This window comes from Hydractinia symbiolongicarpus, chromosome 5 (assembly GCF_029227915.1).
Source record: "Hydractinia symbiolongicarpus strain clone_291-10 chromosome 5, HSymV2.1, whole genome shotgun sequence".
Taxonomy (NCBI): Eukaryota; Metazoa; Cnidaria; class Hydrozoa; order Anthoathecata; family Hydractiniidae; genus Hydractinia; species Hydractinia symbiolongicarpus.
Genome location: NC_079879.1, coordinates 12,867,991 through 12,894,938, shown reverse-complemented (window position 1 = coordinate 12,894,938; position 26,948 = coordinate 12,867,991). Strand labels below are relative to the sequence as shown.

The window sequence follows — 26,948 nt, the reverse complement described above, 5'->3', positions numbered from 1 at the left end:
GGCTGCCCAGGAATATCGAAACAAACAAACGCAGATATATTTCCGAGAAAAGAGAAACCGAGGTCAGCAGCGAAACACTTTCTGTCAGCTTTCTTTTCTTGTTTATGTTTATATCATGTCCTATATGCCATGACGTAATGGTGATTCACTTATTTTTAACTAAGGGACTTTACAGCGTGTAAAATTTGGATATCAAGAGATAATAACAGATTGATTGGGTTAAATGTACTAAATATGTGATGTATTGGGATTGATGGCTTCTTGACTTAGTTTTTTGGCACAAAACAAACGATTTTGTGTCCTGTCATCTCATTTCAGAGTCTAGAATATTCAACAAAAACGTCTGGTATGCTTTGTAGGCTTGGTGTGATATGGGGGCAGGGGCAAATGGTCTGAATGTATGTGGTGATACCCAATTCAATCATGACAAAAAACTGTCATAATCATCACAAGAGGAGCTTCAAAAAACAGGTTCACACTTCCCTTGGTCAACACGGAATTTGGCAAAAAAGCCTTCCCATTTAGAGCTGCAAAAGTGTGGAATAATCTTCCAGACCAAGTGACCTGTGATGGAAGTCTGCTTTCGTTTAAGACTTCCATCTCTAATGTATTTGGCAAATTCTAGCTAATGGAGATCACTTTTTAACTTTTTAATTTTTGTTTTTTATTCTTTTTCTTTTCAATTTTCACAGATTATAAATGTTACTATGTTTGATTGAGCTGAGGCAGTCTACGGTTTATCATTTTTTGTTTCTTTTTTGTTCTAGTGGCCCCCAGTGGAAACAATCCACTAACTATAGGTTTTTGTGATTTTCTTGGCTAGCCACTTTAAATATTTATTATTATTATTATTATTATTATTATTATTATTATTATTATTATTATTATTATTATTATGATCAAATCTCACGAATTACATTGTGTATCACATAAAAATCGAATGTTTTTAGCATGCTTGTTTAAATAAATCCTTCTTTTGTTACAATGCTCTTATTGAGAATTGAAAATCTTATGAATTAAAAACGAAGAAAAGTGGAATGATTTTTTTTGTAAAAGATTTTGAACAGAACAGTAACAATTTTTAGCATATGTTTTACTTAGGGTTACTGCCAACAACATACTAAATTTTCATGCTGTGATGAGACTAATCATCTCTTCAGAAAATGAAAAATATCCATAATGCCTACAGCAAAACCCTTACTAAATTCAGTCTGTTTACTTCCTTTTCTTAATACAAAAAATGACTGAACAACACATACTGTGAAGGGTTGTTTTAGTCTTTAGGTTTTAAACTAAGGTGTACCCATATTCCACATATGATGTCATTTGGACACTAGCTAGAGTGGGTTGTTTAATGTGTTGAGATTGTGACTATGGCAAATTATAGAGGATTTACAACTGAGGTCCGTTATGGCAAAAATTAGAGACCATTTTCTGTTTTTTTTTTATTCATTATGTTGACATTTTTATAAAAGTTATTGTTGAAATACTTACCGTCTTATAATAAAGAACGGGATGAGATTAATGTGTTTTGTTTTGACATATCTTCTTTTATAAGATATGTAGGTCTAAAATATGGTGGAATCAGAAAAACTGATATTAAAGGGAACCTGAGGTATTAAGTGACGTTAGATTTATGTTATATATATAGAGAGCTTAAAAATTTAGTTAACAAATTTTAAAAGGCTCTTTTCAGTCTCGAGATATATAAGAATTTCAGATTTAATTAGCTCATAAGCTTGTAATAGGGACTGGCAGGAAATAGAAATATAAAGCAATTTCAATGCGTGAAAGTAACCTTATTGCGTGAAGTTAGGTCACTGCATATAGAATCGTGCATGCAGTTATATTAATCTTTTGTGTATCCTACTTTTCTCCCAGACCAACACATATATACTGTCCAAATAGCACAATGTCTGCTTTGTTTTATTCTGTTTTATAAGGCTCTCAGTACTACAAATACACGAAAAACAACGCCCAAAAGATTCTGTTAAAAAAGAGAAACCTTGACTTGCTTGCACCAGTAAATGTATAAACCTTAAATTTCACAATAAATGACTGAATATTAAAACTTTCATATAATCTGCACTACATTATAACCCGCATCAACAGTGGAAGTCATAAAAATCAAGATATAACCTGCGAGTTGTTTACTGGAAAATACGGTAGATATACTTTAATTATTGTTGTTTTATTTTTAAAAGGTGGGAACTATGATTTAGTTGTTGTTTTTTTTTACCTATTTCAGCTGAATCAAATTGCATGGTGTACTCATGTTGTTTAACCAATAAAAAATTATGAAACAAAAATTAAAAAAATAAACAAAAGCTTTGCATAAAGAAAGGAAAAAAAAAGTTTTTTATTTTGTGCATTCTTATCATAATTATGATTTTGAAAGCCACTTTGTATACAAACTGAATACAGCTATTAATTGAATACATAAATAGAAAAGATTTTGGTTACAGAATTTTAGGAATAGATTTTAAAAGCTAAATTGGAATTGTTAACTTAATAATATTTAAAATATAATATAGATTCTATAAATTTTAAACAACAAAAAAATAATAACTTTTCACATTGTTTCCATGCAAAAAAGTATATTGTATAATTTCAGCATTTCGACTTCAACTTTTTTCATGTCAGCGAAAAACTGCTAACATGAAATGCTATACCTGTTTCATTATGGCAGTATTTGTATTGGTAACATGAATTAAAAAAGACTGAATTTGGTTTAGTAAGTTTAATAACATTTCAAAGAAAGCATGTTAAAAGCTGTATGTTTTGATATATTCCTACAAAATAAACTCTTGTTTTATAAAAGTTGGACAGGTGTTATAACAACCAAAGTTTTGCATCATTGACTGTCTCAAGTAGTGTTTTTACACTATATTGTTATATTCTCATACAGTAGCTGAAAGCCATGAACAAGTAGATCAACTGATATTAAATTATTCCTATACTTTAAAGTTGTTTGTTAAAAATTATATCTTGTTTTAAAGTCTTTTCGCAAACATTTGTGCTGAAAAAAAACAGCTGTCACAGGCTGGATGTGCTAGAAGGTGGCTCGCACAATGTCCTTTTAACTAAAAATACATCAGCGATTAATTATGGCCATACTAAAGAAGGAAACAAGAAGGAAGATTTTACCATTGAAGAGAAAAATTTTTAAAACATTTATTGATTTATCATTGGCATGATTCATTATTGGATTAAATTTTTTTCATATTTGTTGTTTATTTTTAGAAAAGTTAACATGAAATATTATGTCTTGTTGGTGCTGATACATTCGGGTATTATTCTGGCATGTGAGACGCCAACAAATAACACAGCAAACTTTAAAAAGTATGAAGCTGAACTATTATCACCTCATTTACCACTGGAGTATGATTCCAAAGGTCTTCAACCGTTCTTTAATCTCGCAAACTCGTTTATGAACACTGTGCAGCCAAAATCTTTTGGTAAAGAGTTTAAAGGAAGTAAGTTTTTATTGCATGATATTTTACTGATTTGTTCAAATAGATCCATGAAATATTAAATGGTCAAAATAGTGGCTCAAAGTTCTGGCCATGTTCTAAATACCTTGCATTTTTATGTGAAATTAACAGAAAAAATGTCACAGGTTTACTTATTTCTCCAATCTTTTCTATGTTCTTGAATTGTACAAATTAGTACTATAATTAGAAGTTGTAAAGCTTGCATTAACCCACTTGTACAAATCAAGGCTGATTATCCCATTCCATTGAATAGATCTTTAAGTGCCATTTTTATAAATCATGAATATAATTTTGTTAAGATGTCTTGTTCATTTGACATTTGAATTTTCATAATAGAGCCTAATTTTTGTATGGAATTCTGGTCCCATTACTTGAAGGTTGTCTTATAGAATTAATAAGTGCCAATAATGTTTGTTATATATTCATATTCCAGCAGAAAATGATTTTAATTTAACCTAAGATCTTCTGGTGTTTTTGAATCCTTCACAATTTTTTTATGCAGCTATACTTATTTTTTGGTTAGCAAGAACATCACTTTTATAAGATATTTTCATTTACTTGCATTTATTTCATTTAACATTCATTATTTAAACTGGTAAAAATATTCTAGCATATATAAAAAACAATGGCAGACACTATTGTATGATTTTTTGTTATTAAACCAGAATTATCACCTGGATAGTAGTAATTTATTGAAAAACAATATATTTTCTTTGTTATTTACATTAAAGACTTTGCTAGGGTGTTTCCACAGTGAAATAATAAATAGTAATTTCATCAGTTGCCACAGTCGTTAAAACATTTCCTGTATACAAACTTAGCACAGAGTTGTTAAGCATGTATTTCCTTGTGCTAAAATATATGATGGTCCTACACAGATAGATAGATAGATAGAGTGAACATACCTAACATAGTATAAGCTCTTTCCCTTGTTTTGTTTATTTATTATGTGACCTTGTCATCAATTTATCTGGAAATATAATTTTGATTCCAACCTGGGACACATCTTTCATGTATAGTTGACTAATCACTAATATTGCATGGGTTGTTTTTTTTTTCTCTTTTGAAAATAAAATTTTTGTAATTTCATTGTGGACAATCTTAATTGTAGAAACTACTTAAAATTTATCATCCTTCTGCCTTCTTTTAAGATGTGGAGAAACTTGGAGTTAACTAAAAGAAATATTGTTGGGTTCAATTTGATATTACCAATGATAAGTCCAAAGTCACATTTTTTATTGGAAAAGTGATTTTGCTATTAAAAGTTATTGTAGCATTAATTTTCTGATTAAATAGAGAAGTTAGTTTCTTCATTTGACAGTATCTTTTGACTTCTCTCTACTTGCCAAATTTATAGGCTGCAGTTTGATATGAAATAAAGATATTTATAGCATTCCAAATTACATTACAACATTTTTAGATTGATTAGGCCAAGAAAAGCTGCTTATCTGTTTTGCGTGATAGCTTTACAAAACACAATGCCCACTTAACAGAATGTAAATGTACCTGCATTTTATGAACTGAAAAAAATCAAAGGTTGCAGTTTTAATTGTTTTCTTTTAAACTAGGGGAGTAGAAACTGTCATTTGAAAAAACTCTTAATTGTTTATAGCTATAACCATGGTTAGGCCTGCCATAAACAGGTTTTAATACATGGGGAGATTGACAAACAGTGAACTTTTTTATGATAGAATGGAGAATAAAGGGAAATAGCAAAAAATGCATTGTTTTGAGTATAAAAGCAACAAAACCCTCAAATAAGCTGAGTGCAAGGTTGTGCAAAAAAATACTTTCCCTGGCCTTAACCCTTAAAGTTAGATAAATTATTTCTGCTGATTTCTGATAGAAAGGATTAGTTCATAGTTGAAAAAAGAATATTTTTGCTCACATTGTTGTGGGAATCACAACCTTTTTCTCTATTTTTCTGTAACAACCAGATAAAAAGTTTATAAGCAATTAGTAAGTACAGTATCAAGAGAGTTGATAGTGACCTGAGCATGGGATTATCTGCATGAATGCACATGCAAAGCCCTCTTTTTCTAACATTTGAATATATGAAGCAGGCAGATATGATTAGTACTGTAAAAATATTCGATTCAGCAACACATGCATTTAACGAACTTGTAGACAAAACATCTAAAAAAATGGTTACCTACGTTTTTCCAGCTTTTTTTCCAAAAAAAAAATTGTGTCACAAAATTTAACCTTCTTTGAAATTTTTAAGAAATAATCATTTGTTTAAATTTTTCTTCGTAACATCTAGTTTTTGGATATATTAGGTGAATTTGATTTCATATAAACTAAGTTACTTACATCACATCTATAATTATTTATTGATGTATATAATAAAATGAATTTAATTTTTTTATAGTTGAATATGATAAAATTTTGGATCACAAAGACAAGGTAAGAAGAAGAATTTTAACAATGGTGCAGTTGAACTAATGACAAAATGCCTTGCCTCTTTAAAAAATTAATAAATTTTGCCCTTTTTGAAATAACTTTTAGATAAAAGACTATGAAGTACCCATTCTTATCGCTGCAGCATTTGGATTGCTGTTTGCATTGTTTATGCCTATTATTGGGTTTTGTTTCTGTTGCTGTCGATGTGCAGGAAATTGTGGAGGAAAAATGTTTCAAGATCCAAAAAGTTCGACACAACACACCAAATGTGGCATAATGGCGTTTATATTGCTTGTTGTAACTATTTTCATGTTGTAAGTATATGATATGCACAACCTTTCTTATACATTTTTTTGACGTTTGAAGAAGAGTGTTGTGAAACATAGTCCTATTTTGCTTTTTGTGCTGTAGCATTACATTTCAAATGCTCTATTTTTTACCATGTCACATTGTTTTCAATACACTTTACTTTATATGCATGTTACAATGACATGATTTTACATATAATAAATTCTATGATACTTATTTGAGATTTGTCAACGTTATTAAAAACTAGTCGATAAAACCCAAGGAAATATCCACTAAAACAGAGGAACAATTGAAAAAATATAGGATGTTTTAGCAGATTTAATGACTGAAGGAATTTGTTTACCTGTTTCTCTAATGTGTCGGGCTTAAAACACTGATAAAAACATTATAGGAACATGTACTTTGGACTAGCAGGTGACAAAATATTAACATTTAAATACTTTTTTGATGACAACATTGTAGATTGACCTGGCTTCAGGAGATGACGTCAGTTACATCAGCCTGTTTCTAAGTTTTTTGGCATCAAACTTAAAAATCCAATCCAATTTTATATGACATATTGTTCTCAACAGAACAGTTTTTTATTCACGTTTTACATAAGTCGTTAAAGAAAATTTTAAATAATCTACTTCAGGTGTTATACCTTTTATACTACTTACGAGATTCTTATGCCTTTCAGGGGTAAGCAGGAAGGTAGGTTTGACTGCACATTCCTGTACATGTGATGCCCCCCCTGTTTTGTCATACATTCTTTAGCTACAGTAAAATAATCTTTGTTCTTTATAGATGTGGTGTACTGTTTATGTTTGTAACAAATAACAGGATTCATTCCACTGTTGAAGATGTGGGTCTGACATATGAACAGGCATTAAATGATGTTCGAAGTGTTGCCAACTCAACCATTGAAGTAAGGAATTCATAGCACAAAAAATGTTTGTTATGCAATCTACTATAAGTTTTCCTCTATTAAGTACTTTAGTTATTGCAGCGAGGCTAAGCAAAAATGCTACATGTTTCTCGAAAAGATTTTGTGATGTGAGTTAATCTGACTAAAAAAAATTGACATAAAGCAATTTTTTTGCCTTTTGCTATAATTAATACACACCATAGATCTCTCCTATTAAAAATAAATTTGTCCAAAAGAAGTTCTAGTCCAATGCTTTCAATAAATAAATAAAAAAATAATGGTAAATAAACATGGTAAATAAGAGTGCTGCTATTTCCATTAGAAATTAGTTCAGTTTTCAAAAAGTCTAATAAGTTATTCTTTTTATTTGACGAAAATAGGCTAGTTTCCAAACTAATTCAAACCGATTATAGCAGAATTTTTGATTTACCAAATCTATAATCTACAACTAAAATCTGATTTAATTTAAAATTTTAAGCCACACATGCTCAGCTTAGTATTCTATAGTCTTCCAATGCTGTATTTGTATTGGGTAATATAGCTTGGCTACATTTTAAGTGGAGGAACAGCAATCTGTTAGGATGAAACAAAGAACATTAAAATACTTGCTACCAAACTTAAGTTTAAAGATAAAACCTCTTAATTCTCTAAGTATCTGGAATTTAAAATTAGTGATGATTATTTTCATTGAGGTGAAACCTCACACAGTAACATTAACAAGGAATGTCACAAATAAGATCGTTTACAGGTAATTTACTAGTGTCCTTTAAAAATGAAGTCAATGTTTGGCTTTTTATAGAAAGATAAATAGTGCATTCTGAGATCGGAACAAATTATTGTTCATATCGGCTTCCAACACCGTCTTTTAACAATACAGGCAAAACTTTACTAAGAATATCTCCTTGTATTAAATGTTGTAATTTGTATGTTTTTGTTGTTGCAAGTAAAACAGAAGAATGGAGTAAAGCATATACAATTGTTTAAAACTCATTTCTTTTTAGGCTGCACAACATGTACGTGACACTATTATACCGTGCATTATCCGGCCAGCGATTGATGATATTTCTAATCCTGGGATACAACTTAATATTGGAGTACAACTGAAAAACCTGATTAGTTCAAATGTCAGCGGGGTTCTGTCAAAAGCACTAGTTGAAAGCCAAAGTAAGTATTTGTGTTATGTATATACTTTCTTTAATAAATATAATATTTTTTTAATTGATATTTCCTTCCAAATTAAAAAAAATAGTCACCCTTTTTTTAGAGATTTTCTTTGGAGATTTTCTTTGGATCAGATTTTTGAAGGAACCTGAATTTTCTGTCATTTTTATGTTCTATGTAGGGAATTCCATAAGTTGCATGCAGTCACACGCGCAACAACTATCCAGGCTTGCGATTCATCGCACGTGCTAAATATGCTCTTTACTCCCGTAAAAAGCTGAAAAAATAACAAAAAAATTATAAGATGTTGATTTCCCGCTTACAGCAATGCATAAAGCATTTAACTATTAAGAACTATATTTAAAAAATACGTTAATAAATAATAAATGTTTGTAAATTAAATGCTGTGTTTTTTCTCTGTGTGCCAAATTAAATGTGTGTTAAACATTTTATTTTAAAATTCTTACCCGTATAAAAGAAGATGCTCCTAATAAATAAAAAACGATCCCCAGTTTTACCATCGTTATGAATAAAAGATAACCTATGGAGAAAATATAATCCTGGAGACAAGGTTGGGGGTAAACAGCACTGCGAACAAAATGGCAAACCATCGCAGTGAGTGCAACGTGGCACGAGTCAGCATCTCTTCGTTCGCTGTTTAAATTTAATTATATGGTATTTATTATAAATTACTTCCTACAACAAACCAAGGTGTTTTGTTAATATCTTTAGCACTTTTACACCACTTACGGGACTGTTAAGAGTAAAATAAACCAAAAAAAATAAAAAAATAAAACGCACGTGCAACTTCTCTATAATAGATTTACGTATGCGATGTATAGCTTGCATGTTCTTTTCTTCCTGGAATTCCCTTATGATAAGACTGTGATTTTAGCTCTAAGGAAGGGGAGAGATTGCTTGAGTTTGGAATGGCAACGGACATGGTGGTTTGCAACACATCATTCAGTAAGAGACAGAGTAGGCTGATAACATATAAGTCAGGTGGTTGTAAGACACAGATGGATTACTTCCTGGTTAGAAAGTCTGACAAGAAAGTGGTGAAGGACGTGAAAGCTATATCGGGGGAAGAGTGTGTTTCCCAGCATAGGTTGCTGGTTTGTGATATTATCTTGAAGAGTGTTAAAGAAGCCAAGGGAAAGTACAGGCCCCATCAAAAAGTCTGGAAGCTGATAGCAAGACAATTTAGTGCAAAAGTTTAGCAGTTAGCCCACAATGGTCAATGTGATAGTGATGTTGAAAGTACTTGGACTACTTTAAAGAATTGTCTTCTAGAAGCTTCTGATGATACCTGTGGGTTGACGAAAGGACCAGCTAGACATAGACAGACCTGGTGGTGGAATAATGAGGTTGACCAGTGTATAAAGGAAAAGGGGAAACTTTTGAAAGAGGGGAAGTCAGGTGGTAGTAAAAATATTTACTTAGAAGCTAAGCGTCGTGCTCATACAGCAGTGTATAAGGCAAAATCAAAAGCAGAGAGAAACAGATTTGCAGATTTGTTAAGAAGGGAAGACCAGTGCAATGAGGTATTCAAGATAGCAAAGCAAATGAAGAAGACTAATCAAGATGTTGTAGGTGAGAAGTGTATACATAATGATGAAGGTGTTTTGGCTAGCACAGAGGAGGAGAAAAGGGTAGCTTGGAAGAATCATTATCAGAGGTTGCTTAACACTAAGTTTGATTGGGACGAGGATAATTTGTCTGATGATGATGTTGTAGAAGGGCCAGCTATGCAGATCAAGACAGAATGGGTAGTGGAGGCTATTAGAAAAATTTAAGATTGGCAAGGCTGCAGGAGTATCAGATATTGTTGCAGAGATGGTGAAAGCATCTGGATATATTGGAGTTGAGCTTATTACAAGTCTTGCTAACCAGATTATAAAGGATGGTGCTATTCCGAGTGAGTGGCAGTCGAGTGTAATAGTGAATTGTTTCAAGGGCAAGGGTGATGCATTAAAAAGGGGTAACTATAGAGGTTTGAAGTTGGTTGATCAAGTAATGAAAGTTATTGAAAGAGTGATTGATAAGTTACTTAGAGAAAGAATTGATATAGAACAGATGCAATTTGATTTTGTTCCAGGGCGTGGTTCTACAGATGCAATATTTTTACTCAGACAGCTTCAGGAAAAGTATTTAGGTAAGAGAAGGAATCTCTATTTTGCCTTTGTAGATTTAGAGAAAGCTTTTGATAGAGTGCCACGTAAAGTTATTTGGTGGGCTATGAGAAAATTAGGTGTGGATGAGTGGCTAGTTACGATGGTACAGTCTATGTACAGCAATGCTAGAAGTCGTGTCAGGATTAACGATTCACTTGTGATGAATTTAGTGTAAATGTTGGTGTACATCAGGGTTCTGTACTTACTCCTTTGTTGTTTGTTCTAGTTTTACAAGCGCTGTCGATGGAGTTCAGAACAGGTTGTCCATGGGAGTTATTGTATGCAGATGATTTGGTTCTCATAGCAGAGTCGATGGAAGAATTAGTTGATAAGTTTGAGAAGTGGAAGAAAGGACTAGAAAAGAAAGGGCTAAAGGTAAACACAGCAAAGTCTAAAGTCATGATTAGTAGCATTGCAGCCAAGTGTGACCTTGTAGTTGGAAAGTGGCTTTGTGGAGTTTGCAGGAAAGGGGTTGGTAGTAACTCAATTTTTGCAAGCATGGGTACATAAGAAGTGCAGTAGTATTAGTGGAAGGTTAAGAGCTGACATTCAGTTTTTATGCAAGCATTGCAAAGGTGAGATTATAGAGAATGAAGTATTTCCAGATTTAATGATGTACAACAGTGGCTCGTTAGGGATAGTTGAGAACTTCTGTTACTTAGGTGATATGTTGGGCAGTGAAGGGGTTGTTGGAAAAAGTGTTACTTGCAGGATAGGTTCTGCTTGGAAAAAGTTCAGAGAGTTACTTCCTTTGTTGACTAGCAGAGTCCTGTCAATTGAGGCAAAAGGTAGGTTGTATGAGGCCTGTGTAAGAAGTGTTATGTTGTACGGTAGTGAGACATGGGCAGTGAAGCAGGAAGATCTTGACCGTTTAGAAAGGAATGATATGAGAATGGTTAGGTGGATGTGTAACGCCAGTCTGAGAGACAGAAAGAGTTCAGATGAGTTAAGAAGCAGGCTAAGTCTTCGTAGAATTAAAGATGTTATCCAGATAAGAAGATTGAATTGGCTGAGGGAATTGGAAAGAATGGAGGAGGATAATTGGGTAAGAAAGTGTAGAGACTTGATAGTTCCTGGGGAAAAGCCCAGAGGCAGACCGAGAAAGACTTGGCAGGAGGTTATAAGGACAGACTTGATACAGAGGAAGTTGAGTTTAGATCTAACACAGTCTAGATCAGATTGGAAGAGGGTCATTAATATACCCCGTCCAACCAATGCTAGCATGGAAAACGGACGTTAAGCCGAGAATGATGATGATGATGATGATGAAGGCTCACAACATGAAAATAGACCATTAGGAGACTTTCTGTTGGTCAGATATGTACAGAGACCCAAATTTTCCAAAGGTTGTGATGTAATATTCAGGCTTGGGGCTTATGACATAAAAATAAAGCTTTTTTATCTGACCTTCTTTGGTCTCTGTACGTTAAAGGAACCACTTAAAGGTTACCTCCTGCGAAAAATCAAGTTGAGCACATATCAAAGATCTTTGAAAGTTCTCTATAAATCTTTTTATTTGTCTATAAAGCTGTGCTAATTATGTGAAATTATGACGTCATGAGTTACATTGAGCATAATTATGGTAACTAAATATTGAAATTTTTGTAAAATGCGTCAAAGTGAACAACCAGAATGGTAAACATTTTTAACTCTATATGGCTTGTCAAAAATGTTAAATATAACACCATCGCAGAGCATACTCATGACATCATGCATAATTAGTGAATCTTCTTATTCCAAATTCTAAAAAACCAATCAAGAATTTTTATTCAAATTCCTAGACAATCTTTCAAGCTCTTTCATACGCAATTAACTTTATTTTTTGCGGGAGGTAACTTTCAAATTCTTACAGACTTTCTGTTTCAAACTCCTATGGTCATACAGAAGACGGATTGTAGTTACAATTCTGAGAAAAGAGTGACATAAAAAATGTTGATATATGTTGAGAGCTCCTGGACTAGATCTGATGTTCTAAAAGAAATATTTACTTAGATATGGTTAAACTAATCTTAAAGGTTTTCATATTTCAATCCTTATCCTCTATTGAGAGTTGTCCCATATAATCTAATAAAAGTTTTGTGCAAAGAAAAAGTATCTCTTATAGTAATACAAAACTTTCATGTGCCAGTTTGTGGCTTTTACAAAGGGGATGTTTTATGTCTGATTTATTTACTGAAAAATATTAGCTATTTCTTGCCGTTATACATATAGTTTGACGTCAGTAACTCTGAATTATCATTACTTTGCACTTTAAAGTTTAAGGCTTAATAACTTGGAAATGGGTAGAAATAACTGATGTCATCTCCTTTGCAGGTAACTAGGGACTACCTAAGCCTCCATGTGTCTGTTTCTGACTTTTCCAAAGTATGTTTAATTTTTTATAATTTCGTTTAATAAAGTTTATAAAACAACACCTATAAAATTGTTCTTTAATTTACCAAGTTTTTATGTTAAAACAATATTGACGTCAAAGGAAAGTATATTATGATCAGTGGAACTATTGCAATGCACTTTGAAGTTTAAGGCTAAATAACTTGGAAACGTATGAAAATAACTGACATCATCTCCTGCATTGATAACCTTGGACCAAATTAGCACTAATTTTTTAAAGATGGGTCAACACGCACGTTTCGGTATAGATAGGTTACTGAAGTCATAATAAACCCTTTAAATCACATATCTTTTCAACCACTAATCTAAAGCACACCATTTTGTTAGACATTTCAAGCTCTACATAATAGAGGCAACAAGTGAATTGTCGGAACCCCATGACCCTACACATTATTTTGTTCAGTGTTTCAAACTCCACATAATACAAGTACAGGCCAAAAGAATCGTGAAAGAAATTTATGACCATCAATGGGTCATTGCTGACATCAAAATTTAAATGACAGATCTTTTTTTTTTTGCCTAATTTTTTTTACAGTCCCTATCAACTAGTTTTTAAAGGGAACCCCAGGTATAAAAAGGCCTGAATAGAATCCTTTAATTTTTTTTTTAAATAATTTTGATCGAATTTCAAGGTTTTTGACTTCTGATAATTATATAAAATCTATAATAAAATAATATTTTTGTCGGTTAATATTATCAATAATAACTTTACTACTTTTGTTTTAAAATCAGGGATATAGCTAAAGGATAAAAAAGAAGTTCTCTAAAGATCTCAACGAACATTATTTTATAACCTAGTTTTAGTTTAATTTTTTATACATAATTAAAATACAGGTTAATTTTAGGACTTCATAGTAGATTTGTGAGCCCCGTAAACTTAAAAAAGAGCCTGAACAGCTTTAACAGTTTTTTTTTGCCATAGCAGAATGAAACTACAAGGCTTTATAAATTAAGATGTTATGCTACGTAAATTGACATGCATTTTTTCATGCACAACAATTTTTTGTGCATGCAAGTAATGTAATTCAGCATGTAATTCATGCTGACAACAATTGACTTTACCTTCACTGCTTTTTTCTTAACATTCTTACTCTACTTTATTTATTTTATAACTTTTATTCATAAAAGCGAGCAAGGTGTGAGCTCAATTTTGGCACTGTATATTTAGCATTTAATAATGATACATCAAAATTTTTTAGGGCTGGGTATGTAAATCTGTTTTATTATTTTTTTTAAGAGCTGGATGCAATGTATAAACAGTTGCAAGATGTGGACAGATTAAAAAATGAGTTGGAAGGACATACAAATACACTGAAAAATAATTTGACTAATATCAAAAATGATTTGAATACAATTATGACTGATTGTGTAAATGCTGGCATGTCCACTGAATGTGATCCTATCCAAGCAATCCATGATAGCTTGAACGTTAACATTGATTTCACTACCCTACCAGACACCACTGCTGAACTCAACAATCTTAAAACAGCTATTGACTTTGACCTAACTGGAAACATAAAAATTGTAAGTGCTGTGTTTATTTTTGATTCTATTTTTTTAATTTTCAAAGAAAGGGTTGCTTATGCTTTATACAATGCTTTTCCAGCTTATATAGTCAGGATTCAAGTTAGCAGCTTGCATTTTAAAAATTGTCCAAGGTGGCAGAGCCCTTATAATTTTTTTACATGATTACTTAAGAGTTATTTTTAGACTATAATAACAATATTTTTCTTGAAACACTATCACAATTTTATAGCTATAATACTATTATCTTTCACCAAAAATATTTAATTTCAACGATTTCTCTTAAAACTAAAACCTTATAAATAATTATTTAATTCTGCTGAATATAGTTCCAGTGCTACACATGTGTACAAATTGAGCCGAAAAAACTGAGGGGAGTGTTCAACAAAATAAACTGGAAGGCTGAATGTAGATAATTTTTTATCTCCTTTTTGGATTTTTTTTTATGGAAATATTTTATCATCACTCTGGAGATATTTTATTTGGCTTTCAGAATATATATATTGTTAGGGTTAATATAGCGAGCAGAGGAGATATTTTAAATATACCGAGGATGTGTCTCGGGTTTACCGTATCCTTAAAAGGTATTTTTTGTTTTACAATCAATATGTTTGCTACATGGTCCTCCCCCTTTTTTTTTTGCTTAATTACTGTATTTTTAAAGATATGAATTCTAGAAATGCTACATCTATTTAAATAACAACATGGCCTACTGGAAATCTGTTTTTGTCATATAAAATTTATCACTCATATGATCACATTTTTCATGCTAGCAGTTGGACAGGGTATGTCAATGACCTTTCGTTCTGGATCTAGTTTATATTGGATCTAAACTTAAATTTTCCTGCAGTAAATGTCCTTTTACTCCTGCTTAGTCTTTTTCTGTGGATATGTGGGTTTTGCCCCAGAAACTTCAATTGATGTCCTTCACTAGAAGTTCATATACATAAATATTATGAAAGGTTAGATGTGTGTTCCTCGTAATGCCTTTAATACTATTTTACCAATAGCTAAGATACCTTGAGATAACACAAAAGAGTGTTATTAATTGTATTGGAATAGAAAAATACTGATATAATTCATCATTTTTATGTGCATTTTATCAATTGTTTGCTAGTAGTGAGTAACCAGTATTTATGGTAGTTCTTTTGTTAATTACCCATTACAAGAGAACTGGTATTATAGGCTGTACCATTTTGCCCAAATATCACGTTTTAATTTGTAGGTTAGATACTAGTTATTAAACTTTCATCTTTATGATAGAAAATAGGTAAGATTATTAATGGTAATAGTCATAAAATGTAAACCATTATGGATTGACATACCTAGAACTGCTTTAAGGGATCTAAGAACCCTAAGTTCAGTCTTTATTAATGAATTGTAGTTGTCTAGTCAAATGTATCAAATGTATTCATTACAATGCAAATAATAATTTCGTTTAACAGGGACAAGCGACAATTAATGACATTCCTACAACAGTCGTTGACAAATCAAACAGTGTTCGCAACGGTATGTATCAAATTAGTTTGTTTACTTCATGTTGGACCTTCCCGTTAATTCAACTTACAACAATGAATAGTCTTTTTCTTTATTTGTTCCCCAATTTTTTCATTATGTCATTGATAAAAGATGTCACAAGTTCTTGCAGAAATTTATAGTCAGGTGAAGGTGAGTTAACAGGCCTTGCTTTAGTAAATTTATGGCAAATGGATTACCTCATTTTTTGTGTGTCTATGGATTACACACTTCTCGCTTGTGTGAGTGGCTAAATTGTGTTGGCTACAAGAAATTGTCATGTGGAAAAACATTTCATTTGACTATAGAATGTCCAGTGTGTTATTCCGAGTTTTAGTATCTCGAGCTATGTAGTTCAAATACATTCATTCAAACAGTATTATCAAAGTTGTGAAGTTTAGTGTGGCTAGCCACCAGATATAACATGGGTCGTTAAGACCCATGTTATATCTGGTTACAATTATTCTTAATTATTGTACGTATTGTGGTGTGTTTTAGAGTTATTATATAGCATGGCCGCAAAGTTACATAATACTTTGGTTTGAGGCATGCCTCTGCAGCAAGTTTGGACTGAATCCAAACTTGCCACAGTGTTTTGCTTTGTAACATGCTGGCATGGGCCTCATACCTCTTGCTATGTTTTCCCGTTATACCTCTGGGCTTTGCACCAAATAAAAATTTAAGTCCAGCATTTATTAAATATTGTTAAAAAGTATGGCAATATAAAATTCATTCAGAGGAGTTTTTTTCTTAATTTTTTGTGAATTTTCAGGTTTTTATATGTTCACTTTTTGATAATTTCCTGAAAAATGTATGGCTTTATTTAGGTTTTGTGTGGGTTTTTTATCTTTTTTTTTTTAATATTAATATTTATTCTTTGTATGATCTGCTTTTAAAAATGTTTAAGAGAAACACAGCATCATTTAAGCTTAAATAACCATAATAACTATATAATAACTAAGAAAGATTTGTAAGCACAAGGTTGATATTGAATATCATTATTAGCTGTCGTTTGACTAAATTTGAATATTTGTGTCCTGCATAAAGTTATATTCTGCTATAAATTTTAATTCAAGACTTTGCTTATAATTTCTTTAGATGTTTGTTGAAATTCCTGGCTGTTATCGTTGCTATAATTTACATTATTTTTGTTTCCCACACCAAAACAATAGGAATCTTCTTACTTCACTTAGTTATTTAGCTCAATAAATTTTTATTCCTTCAGAATTACACCCTCAGACAAAATTCCATTATTTTTATTTTGGCAACCGAATAACCCAAAATGTTTTTTCACTGCCCATAAAGCAACTAAATAAATTTCCTTCACTTTGCATGTTTTTTTTTATTGTATTCAAAAACAAAACATAGTATTTTAAAAATTAATCTACACAAAAAAAACGCAAATGTCATGATGTGCTGAAAAGAGCTGCGTTTTAAGTGTGAATTCAGCTTAAAATAACTTTAAAATATTTTATTCTAATCCTCTGTAGAATTGGGAAATATATTTATAGGACCTCGAAAATTGCAGAGTTGTGAAGTAGTAACTTATGATATGTATTGTATTGTTTAAATCTTTCTTTACACTTAAATTCATTAAATATGATATAGAAAATGGAAATCAAAAACATGAATTTGTGGGGTTTTTTTCTGAATTCATTTTTTTCTTGTGGCATGCTGTGCTAATTTAAATGCGGAATAAAATGTGTGATATACACAATATAATGTAAATAAATAGAAAAAACTTAGTTGTAAGAACTGAAATAAGATACTGTTTTCTAAAAGTAAGAAATTTTAAAAGCAGATTTAAAAGAAAACTCAAATCTCCTAAATAAGTGTATTGTGCCAAAGTGTTCGCTTCTCTTAATCCCTGGTTTTTGTCCCACAAAAGGGAAATAGTGTGAATCAATGTCTCTTTAATTCTGCAAGCACTGCTAATATTCTATTGGCAGTGCTTGCACGATTTTCTTAGCTTAAATTAGTATTATGCACTGAGAGTTTTTTTATAAACGCTCTGTTATAGCAATTTTATTAGAAAAAATATCTTGAATGAATAAGAATAAGAAACCTAACCCAGCAAAAATTTACTTATCATCTTATCAAATGCTTTAACTTTTTGGTGTTTATTTACTTAAGTCATGGATTGTTGACTATCATTAACTATGAAGTTGATACATTAAGGCTTCACCATTCATAAAAGAACATTACCTTTGTTTATCAAGGACTCCTCTTGGTTGTATTTGATTTTTTTTTTAGATGCAAGAACCAAAATTAATAAGGGAGAGGGTGAAGTTAAGACACAACTTAATAAAGTAATCAAAGATATAACTGATGTAAGTGCTTTTAGAAATGAAACCGTGAATTTTTTCTAAAAATAATGACTTTGAAAATGATAAAATTAAGTTATTGTAACTAATTTATTATAATTTATGTTGCCAATTCAGTTGAGTTAAGTGTTAATTTAATAAAAATGTTATTTTGTTTTCAGATTGAGCATAATTCCTTTAACTTATTTTTTTTTCTTTGACAGGGAGTTGTTAACTTGACTAGAGACCACCTGAAACATAAGGATGAATACACGTCAAAAACTTCAAAATATTATAAGTATGAAAATAACAGGTTAGTGTATGTTGTTGCTCATTAGAAAGGTAGTCTTGGGATCATTATGTAAATTAACCGTTTTTGATATAGTTTTTGTCTGCCTGTCTGTCTGAAACCATTTTCACCGTACCATTTTTCTGCAGTCTAGTGATAGGTAGTAATTACACAATATAACGACTTTAGGTGGCATGCATATATTGGATTATCATGCTTAATGGCGCTGATAGTCATTCTGATTGGCTTAGGACTAACTTTTGCAGCGTGTGGATATAAGAAGGATCGACGGCCATCAAAAAGAACAAAGGTAGCCACATGTGGAGGGAACTGCTTAATGTCGTGAGTATGAGTTAATTTAGGAAAACAAAATTTTGGCCTAAAATCTTTGTCTAAAGTAAGTTAACACATTAATGTCTAGTTTTCATTGATATAGAAAACGAAGTAGTAGAAGCAAAAGCAATTTTTTAGTTTCTGTAGTTTTCTATAAGTTTAATTATTTTCTTGAGCTCACTGCTTGTAAAAATTTTTTGTTCACAAATACCAGTAGCATATTTTGCTAGTAATTTGAGAAGTAAGCTTGCGGTAAAACTTCCTTCAAAGAAAAATCCTTTGAGAGTGTTTTGAAATGGAATTTAAACCTGTGATGATGTAATTGCAACCTGGGACATCAATGGTTAGTGAGATAGCTACAAGATTGAAATTAATAGTACTGTGCAGAAAAAATGGATGACTAACAAAAAATAAGGAATATAACACACTTTTCAGCCAAATACCACATCAGAAATGCATCTTAAAAATAAATACCTGAATTATCAGACAAAGAAATTCGTTTTGTATCCATAATTAAGGACAAGATGAAAGGCAAGTTTTCAGACATTAAAGTTATCAATAACTTTAATGTCTGAATGCAAAAAGCTAAAATCTAATGAGTATTTTAAAATTACCTCAATTCCCACTTAAGCTTTAAATGAGTGCTTTGATGGAACAGATGTCCTCAAATGGCAAATTTTCTCTATCTCGAAAACTGACAACCATCCCTGAATGATTTTTCTATAAGACAGAAAAGCCTATTTTGTTTGATGTAAACTAAGTATAACAAAAAACATCTAATTTTAGTTTTTTTAATCAAGAAAAATTGTCTGCAGATATCTCATATGTTAGGAGTATTTTGTCAAATCGGTTTAAAATAATTTGAAGATTTTTGTAGTTCCTGATTCAAATTAGTAAAGTGTCCTTGCTAAAATAGTGATTCATTACTTTATCTTGAAATCCATTTCAGGGCTGTTGGATTGATGTTTATATTCTCCTTCCTGTTCATGCTGTTTTGTGTTATATGGTACGTGGTGGGCATTCATCTATATATTGTGTGTCGTGATATGGAAGATGGAGAGTTAATCGATGACTTGTACAAATTTAAACCGACTGATAGTGATGAAGTTTTAAAGGTCTCACAAACACTCAAAAATTGCCGTAATAACATGCCTCTTTTTGCTGCATTGGATGGAGACCGTTTTTTCAATATCACTAAAAATTTTGACATAAAAGAGGTAAAACTATTAACTCCGAAAAGCTGAAAATATTGTGTATTATTAATGTTCCATATTTATGCCATATGATTAACTAAATTGATTTATAGGACCAGTTATATACAGTTATGTATAACTTAATTAAAAGCAAAGGTTTGCCAGTTTAGCAAAGTATAAGCAAAATATGTAACACATTTTTTAAGATTTTAAATCAGTTTGAGTAAAAGAAAAAGTAAAAAATCAAAAATTGCATTGTATGGAAATATACTCGTTGACTTTTATTTGTGTTTTAAAGTTATTATAAAAAAAATTTAAAATAGATTTGTGGAAAATATAATGCATATAAAGTGATCTGCCTTATTGTAAGAACTGTAATATTTCACATGCATAATTCGTTGAATGCTATTATAAATTGTAAGTTGCTTTATTTTTTAGCATGTTCCAGATATTAATGATGAAATAAAGAAAATAAACATCGACTTGACAGATAAAACTATCTTAACAAATGATGCTGAAAGCAGTATAACTCAATTTATTAACTCTGGTGTCGATGACTTAAACTATACAAAGTTCCTTGCAACAGTAAGCTACTGTTTATCTGTACACAATATCTATTTTAATGATCAAAAAATTAGAAAAAATGTTGTTTTGTGTGTTAAAGAGAGAAATTTATGTCAAATTTTTATATCTTAATCTTCCTATCTGATTTTATGTTTATTTTTTATAGTTAAAAGAAAAAATAACTGACGTTGACTTGACTGTAGTTTCACAAAACCTTTCTACAGTTGCTGCGGGCATTTCTAATACAGTAAGTCAATATTTATATTAATAATACCCTTAAAAGTTAAATCAAGGTTTGGAATGATTGAATTAAATAAAAATTACTACTTTACTTTCCCAACTTTGTTATGTTAAAGTTTGTTTTAATTTTTGCGAAACTTGATTCGCTTTGTTATACAGCATGTGTTTCCATCAGCGTCGTAACAGCAATTGTTGTGCGATTGTTGAACAACAGTTGTTCGAATAATTTATATGTTAACGCAAATCGACTTTAAGAGTATGTGCAATTTTATGATTGTAAATGCTATTTTTTCCAATAGTCTTACTGCCATGTGTTTAAGTAGTAAACCTGACGTGTTAGTTCCATAACTTAAAGTTTTGAAATCAATTTTTGTCACTTTTCTGTCTGAAATTATAGTTTTTCTTTGGCCTGTGTACTCGTTTGTAGACGAAAATGTAGGGGCATTTTGTATAAGAGATATTTGATTTTCAAAAGCAAAACTTTTGTGAGGTGATATTTCTAAAGATGAGACAATTAAAAACTGGAACATGATGGCTTCCTTTGGCCATGTTCTAAGTGTAAATGTTTTTTTATTTCTCTGTAAACATACACCTCGGTTTTTTTAAGGGCGTGAAAACAAAGATAGAAGATGTAGCAAAAAAGGTGGAAAATGTCCAGCATACTACACTAGCGACCATCCAACAGAAAATGGTAATGAAAATTTTAATCCTCCTGATTGCAGTGTCCTAAACAAATTATTACGTGAAGTCACGAATACACAGTGACATTAGTTTGGTTAAATCACCTTGACTTTACTGTGTGTTTAATTCTTCCTAAAATCTGCTGTGTTGCTTCACTATTCAATTTCGACCATGCTCACATACCAGATAGGTTTTCGCTTAGGCGTGAAAATAAAACCGGAGAGGCCTTCCATTAAACATAGTTTTGGCATATGTAAGTTGAACTAAAAGGATCTAGGTCGACATTTTGTCGATTTCTTGTTGGGCTATCGTGGCCACTCCTTAAAACTCCCAAGTAACTTAAAATTTTGACCCAAAATAATAACTTGTCTAAAAATCTCCTAAAATCGTTTATGGTGAACATGATGTTTTTTTTTTAAAGTTGTTGGAATAAATTTTTAAAATGGAACAATGTTTTCAGTGTTTTTTTTTCTAAAATTTGACCTCAATGCCTCCTAAACTCTCCTGCCCTGTATATAGTTTTAAAGTTAATTTGATCAGTCTTAACTAATTCTAACATTATGTTTACTAGAATTTTCTCAAACAAAATGTAACGGAGGTGGAAATAAAAGCAACCAATCTCAAGGTAAGTTTTCTCTACTCTTTCAATTTTATCCCGATATATTTTAATTCAATACTGATATCTTGCAATTCTATCCCGATATCTTTCAATTTTATCCCAATATCTTTCAATTTTATCCCAATATCTTTCAATTTTATCCCAATATCTTTCAATTTTATCCCAATATCTTTCAATTTTATCCCAATATCTTTCAATTTTATCCCAATATCTTTCAATTTTATCCCAATATCTTTCAATTTTATCCCAATATCTTTCAATTTTATCCCAATATCTTTCAATTTTATCCCAATATCTTTCAATTTTATCCCAATATCTTTCAATTTTATCCCAATATCTTTCAATTTTATCCCAATATCTTTCAATTCTATCCCGATATCTTTTAATTTTATCCCAATATCTTTTAATTTTATCCCGATGTCTTCTAATTTGATGCTGATATCTTTAATTCTATGCCAATATCCTTCAATTTTGCTTGTTAATAGAAACCAGATATGCTTACTATTTTAAAGAACTATATTTTGTTTTTACATTTACTTATCATTTTTTCCTATTTCTAAATTTTAGGATGGAACTACATCACTGTTAAATGACTTGAAAGCTTCAGAAACTTTCCTCACGTCATCATATGTGCAAGATGAAATCAAGAAGGTTAGTTTAAGAATTGTGAAAGTATGCTGCAACTTCAAAAATTCTAACCAGCTATATAAGACTTTTAAGCCAAAAACTTTCAGCTATTATGAAATAAGCTCTCCATCGTAGTAAGATTTACCAGCACATTTATGTCATATCTTGTTGTTAATGATTTTGGTGTTGTAATGTTATTGGTTGCATGTTTATGTGAAAGCGCTCTCGTGCTGTGGTTTATTTGTAGTTGTATGGTGGTTATGCGTTATTGTGTGGTAGTTTATGTGTAGTTGTGATGTGATTATCTATAGTTGTATGGTGGTTATTCATAGTGGTATATTAGTTATTTGTAGTTAAGTGGTTGTTATTCATAGTGGTATATTAGTTATTTGTAGTTAAGTGATCGTCATTTGTAGTTATATGGTGGTTAGTTGTAGTTGTATGATGGCTGTGCGTAGTTATGTAGTTCTGATATGTGGTTGCATGCTGGTTATGCGTAGTTGTGTGGTTGTTGATCATAGTTAAATTGTTGTCTCAATATTGTTCATATATAATTGTACGAAGTTGTTCTGATTTATGCCATGCTGTATGTGGTTGCAAGGAGTTGTTCATTTCTTAAAATTGTTTTATTTACTTTCTTTTTTCTGTATATTTCGTCTCTCAATTAAGTTAAATTATTTTTTAGATGGTGCAACAACTGTCTGACCGAATCCTGGGTTGGTTGACTCAGGGAACAGATTACATCACAAAAGAAGTAAGAAAACATAACATGCACCTTTGCTATTATTTGTTATTGTCTTTTTTTTGGTTAACACAAGAAAAGCTCACTTCTTTTTTGTAGCTTAAAGAGAGTTGGTTTAAATGCAAACCCGTTGCACAGTTGTATGATGGGGTTCACACGTTCGCATGCGACAATGTTGTACAGAACACGGTGAGGGTTGTTCCATGCCTATATACTTTATTTTATTTTATTTTTTCAAGTTTGTTGCGTTTTGTGTGATGTTTCGAGTATCTGTCTTGACACCTACTGATTCTTAATGAATCTTTAATTAAACTGCTACAACAGTTACTTTAATTATGTCGTAATTTGCATAGATCTTGATCGTGATTTGTTAATATGCAGATTAATAACATAATTTTGATTTAAAGTGCGCTTTGAGCTGAAAATACGCGAGTCGATTAATTTGCTTTCTACTAATCGCCACGTGTATCAATCAGTAAATATGAGTTGCTTTCTAAAAAGAAATTTTCCTATATGTTAAAAACTTTACGATTTGTTGATGCTTTTTAGGCACTCAAAACAATTAATTTTATTGCAGAAAATGTGTAGAAAACTTTTAGTATGAAACAAATGAAACAACAAGAGGAAAAAGTAACGGAAAAAAACAGGACCATATGAAAATAACTGACATTGAAATTTATACAGTTTTTTTTTTTGAAGTACAAGATTCAAAAGGCACTGAAATTAATTAACATTTTAACAAAGTTTTAGCAATTTTCAGCAAATATGCCGTTTTTTAAATACATTTATTTGACTTCTGTGGTCTACCTACATTCCACTCTACTTACAAATCGTCCCCCAAAGTTTTGTCAACCAAAATCACACAAATATTTCAATATATTGTATTTCTTAAAGAAGTATATATCACACAGCTTGTTTCTTCGGTACTTCACAGGGAACTAGTACTTATTGATGTACTCTGTACTATTGATGTGTTTTATCTTTGCTGTTTTTTGTTAGAAACGCCCGACAAGCCATGGTTTAGTCCCCTTCACGACTGTTTGTTTGTAACAAAGGGCTTTAAGCTTCTGTGATGCGAATATACTTATATTACAGCCAAAGGTGCTTTTGTATCGCATTTGCGTGATGAGGGAAAAGCATGTGAAAGCGGCTCCCGGTGTAACAAAAAAGTCCATTATCATCCTATGTTATAGCTAATTATAATTAATTTGATACTTTTAAATAATGTGCAGTACTTCTGCTTACGTTAATGTCTCACATATTATCAACAAGTTGTATTTTCGAACTGTTTTTTTGTAGAATGGTTTTTGGTTAGCTTTGGGCTGGTGCTTGCTTTTCTTTATACCAGCCATCATACTTTGCGTGAAGTTGGCAAAATATTTCAGAAAAATGGATTATGATTCAGGGTAAGTGTGAACATGTACTTCAATCAAACCCTATATTGGTTATGTAATAACATTTCGGTAAAATCAGCTTTGCTTGTCCTTTTTTGTTTTTGAACTTTCTACAAATGAAGTCATTTGTAGTTATGCAATTATGTGTTCGTTTATTTTTTTTAATAATTGTTGTTTTGTTGATTTTTCTACAGCTATGATGATAACATCCAGCATCCACCTTACAACGATAAAATTCCATTGCATTCGTAAGTTGATGACGTTCGTAGTTTGCACTTTCTAACCAACACAAACTAACAAACCATAACCCTGACACTCACACTCACACTCACACCATATCACAACAGAAAACCACACAATAGCAATCCTACATTATAAATGTAACTTCAAACCTATTGTACAGACACTTTATCGTAATATTTCAATTGTAGTAACTTAGCTTAGGTATAATGTCTTTTAATTTTACATATAGCTCGGCATTGCGGAATTGATAAACATGCTTTTGTGCGATGAAATGATTATTCTCTGAAAGCACACGTTTTAAAACTCCAACAAAGTCTGTTCCTTGGAGTTATAAAAAAATATGGGGCTAACATCTTGTTTTCTCTTGTAGAATCCACAGTCAGTAATTATAGCTAACACGAGACATGCATGATCCGTTTTTTGAAAACATATCACCAAACCAACTAATTATTATGTTACAAAAACTTTTTTTTCAACCATGTTGAAAGCTATGCCTTGTATTCTAGTATACAGCCTAATGATTTTATTCCGCGGCCCTTTTCCACACCTCGTGATTCGTATGTTGCACCGCCAGGGTAGGTATAGCACTTCTCTGTTGTTTGTTGTTGTTGTTGTTGTTGTTGTTGCTGTTGCTGTTTTTATCATGTTTTCTTCGTTTTTGCTATTATTTGTTATTTAATGTTTCAAATTCCTCGGACATAGCAGGAATTCGGCTGGACAGTGCTAATAGAACAAAAAAAAACAGTGATCATGTATGTCTCGATTTTCCTGGTCAGCTTGAGTCAAATTGAGTCGAGATTGATTTTGTATTGTACTTTTTGCTATAAAAGCTTAAACATTATAAATCAGGTAGGCATAACTTTCGGGATAACCAGTTAAATCTCTAACCTTATCAGTTTCTAAACATTCATCATCATTTTGTCGTATGCGTGGCCACACAAACGCAAAAAAACATAACCATCGGTTTGGTGTCACATGGTTTTAAGTGTGGCATTACGGTGTGTACATAGATGAGAAACGAGTGCTTGAGAGAGCGGTCAGTAAGAAGAAGCATCTTCAACAAGTCACTTTTGTTAACGTAACATAGCAATGGTAATAATTCTGAGGCTTGGGACTGTCGTAGATTTGATTGCTTTGTTTTGTTTGGTTAAATAGACGTTCGCCTCAGGAAAGCAGATCGCTAGATGAACAGCTACAACTTATTGGAGACTTGGAGTACGTATAATTTTGTGTGTCACATGAACAAACTTGTGTTTTTGTTGTATCTTTGTCTAAGTTAACATGTTGATGTACCTGACTGCTTTGGTTACGTCTGGTGAAGCAAAACTGATTGCTTGTGTCATTTTTTTTTCTGCACCCATCTTGTAATTGTTAAATTTTTTTAGCACATCTTCGAGATAAGTGGCTGCCTATTTTGACATTTTTGCTTTTTTTAAAAGTGATTGCTTGTTTTGTTTTGTTTTCTAATTCTTTGGATTTACAAAATACCGTATTTTTTCACAGGCAAGCCAAAAAATAAAACAAAACATAACTATGGACCTATACGCGGGTGGACCTATACGCGGGTGGACCTATACGCGGGTGGACCTATACGCGGGTGGACCTATACGCGGGTGGGCCTATACGCGGGTGGACCTATACGCGGGTGGACCTATACGCGGATGGGCTTATTTTCAGAAGAATGAGGTATTTATTTTGTCTAGACAGATTCCTATTGCCTGGTTGCACGAAAGTTTGATTATTAGTGTCGATTCACTATCTTGAGTGGTTTGAAATAATAAGTCCTATATGACAAATTTTTTTCGCTGTTTGCCGGCTCAACGGTGAAAATCTGTCTTTATT

At 31.6% G+C, this 26,948-nt stretch overlaps 1 protein-coding gene across 1 annotated transcript in view; it reads left to right on the top strand.

The window, feature by feature from the left end:
* The window catches only part of LOC130644855 (prominin-1-A-like), a 28,677-nt gene continuing 1,729 nt past the window's right edge, over positions 1-26,948 (top strand). The window contains exons 1-23 of the mRNA XM_057450624.1: positions 1-62; positions 3,244-3,476; positions 5,866-5,900; positions 6,003-6,211; positions 6,993-7,113; positions 8,115-8,277; positions 14,077-14,363; positions 15,809-15,872; positions 18,132-18,208; positions 18,406-18,494; positions 18,660-18,812; positions 19,753-20,020; positions 20,435-20,581; positions 20,727-20,807; positions 21,408-21,491; positions 22,053-22,106; positions 22,668-22,751; positions 23,413-23,481; positions 23,569-23,658; positions 24,769-24,875; positions 25,058-25,111; positions 25,613-25,681; positions 26,262-26,321. Coding sequence (XP_057306607.1) covers positions 3,254-3,476; positions 5,866-5,900; positions 6,003-6,211; positions 6,993-7,113; positions 8,115-8,277; positions 14,077-14,363; positions 15,809-15,872; positions 18,132-18,208; positions 18,406-18,494; positions 18,660-18,812; positions 19,753-20,020; positions 20,435-20,581; positions 20,727-20,807; positions 21,408-21,491; positions 22,053-22,106; positions 22,668-22,751; positions 23,413-23,481; positions 23,569-23,658; positions 24,769-24,875; positions 25,058-25,111; positions 25,613-25,681; positions 26,262-26,321 — 2,588 coding nt within the window. The 5' untranslated portion in view covers positions 1-62; positions 3,244-3,253. The remainder of the gene's footprint in view (positions 63-3,243; positions 3,477-5,865; positions 5,901-6,002; positions 6,212-6,992; positions 7,114-8,114; positions 8,278-14,076; positions 14,364-15,808; positions 15,873-18,131; positions 18,209-18,405; positions 18,495-18,659; positions 18,813-19,752; positions 20,021-20,434; positions 20,582-20,726; positions 20,808-21,407; positions 21,492-22,052; positions 22,107-22,667; positions 22,752-23,412; positions 23,482-23,568; positions 23,659-24,768; positions 24,876-25,057; positions 25,112-25,612; positions 25,682-26,261; positions 26,322-26,948) is intronic.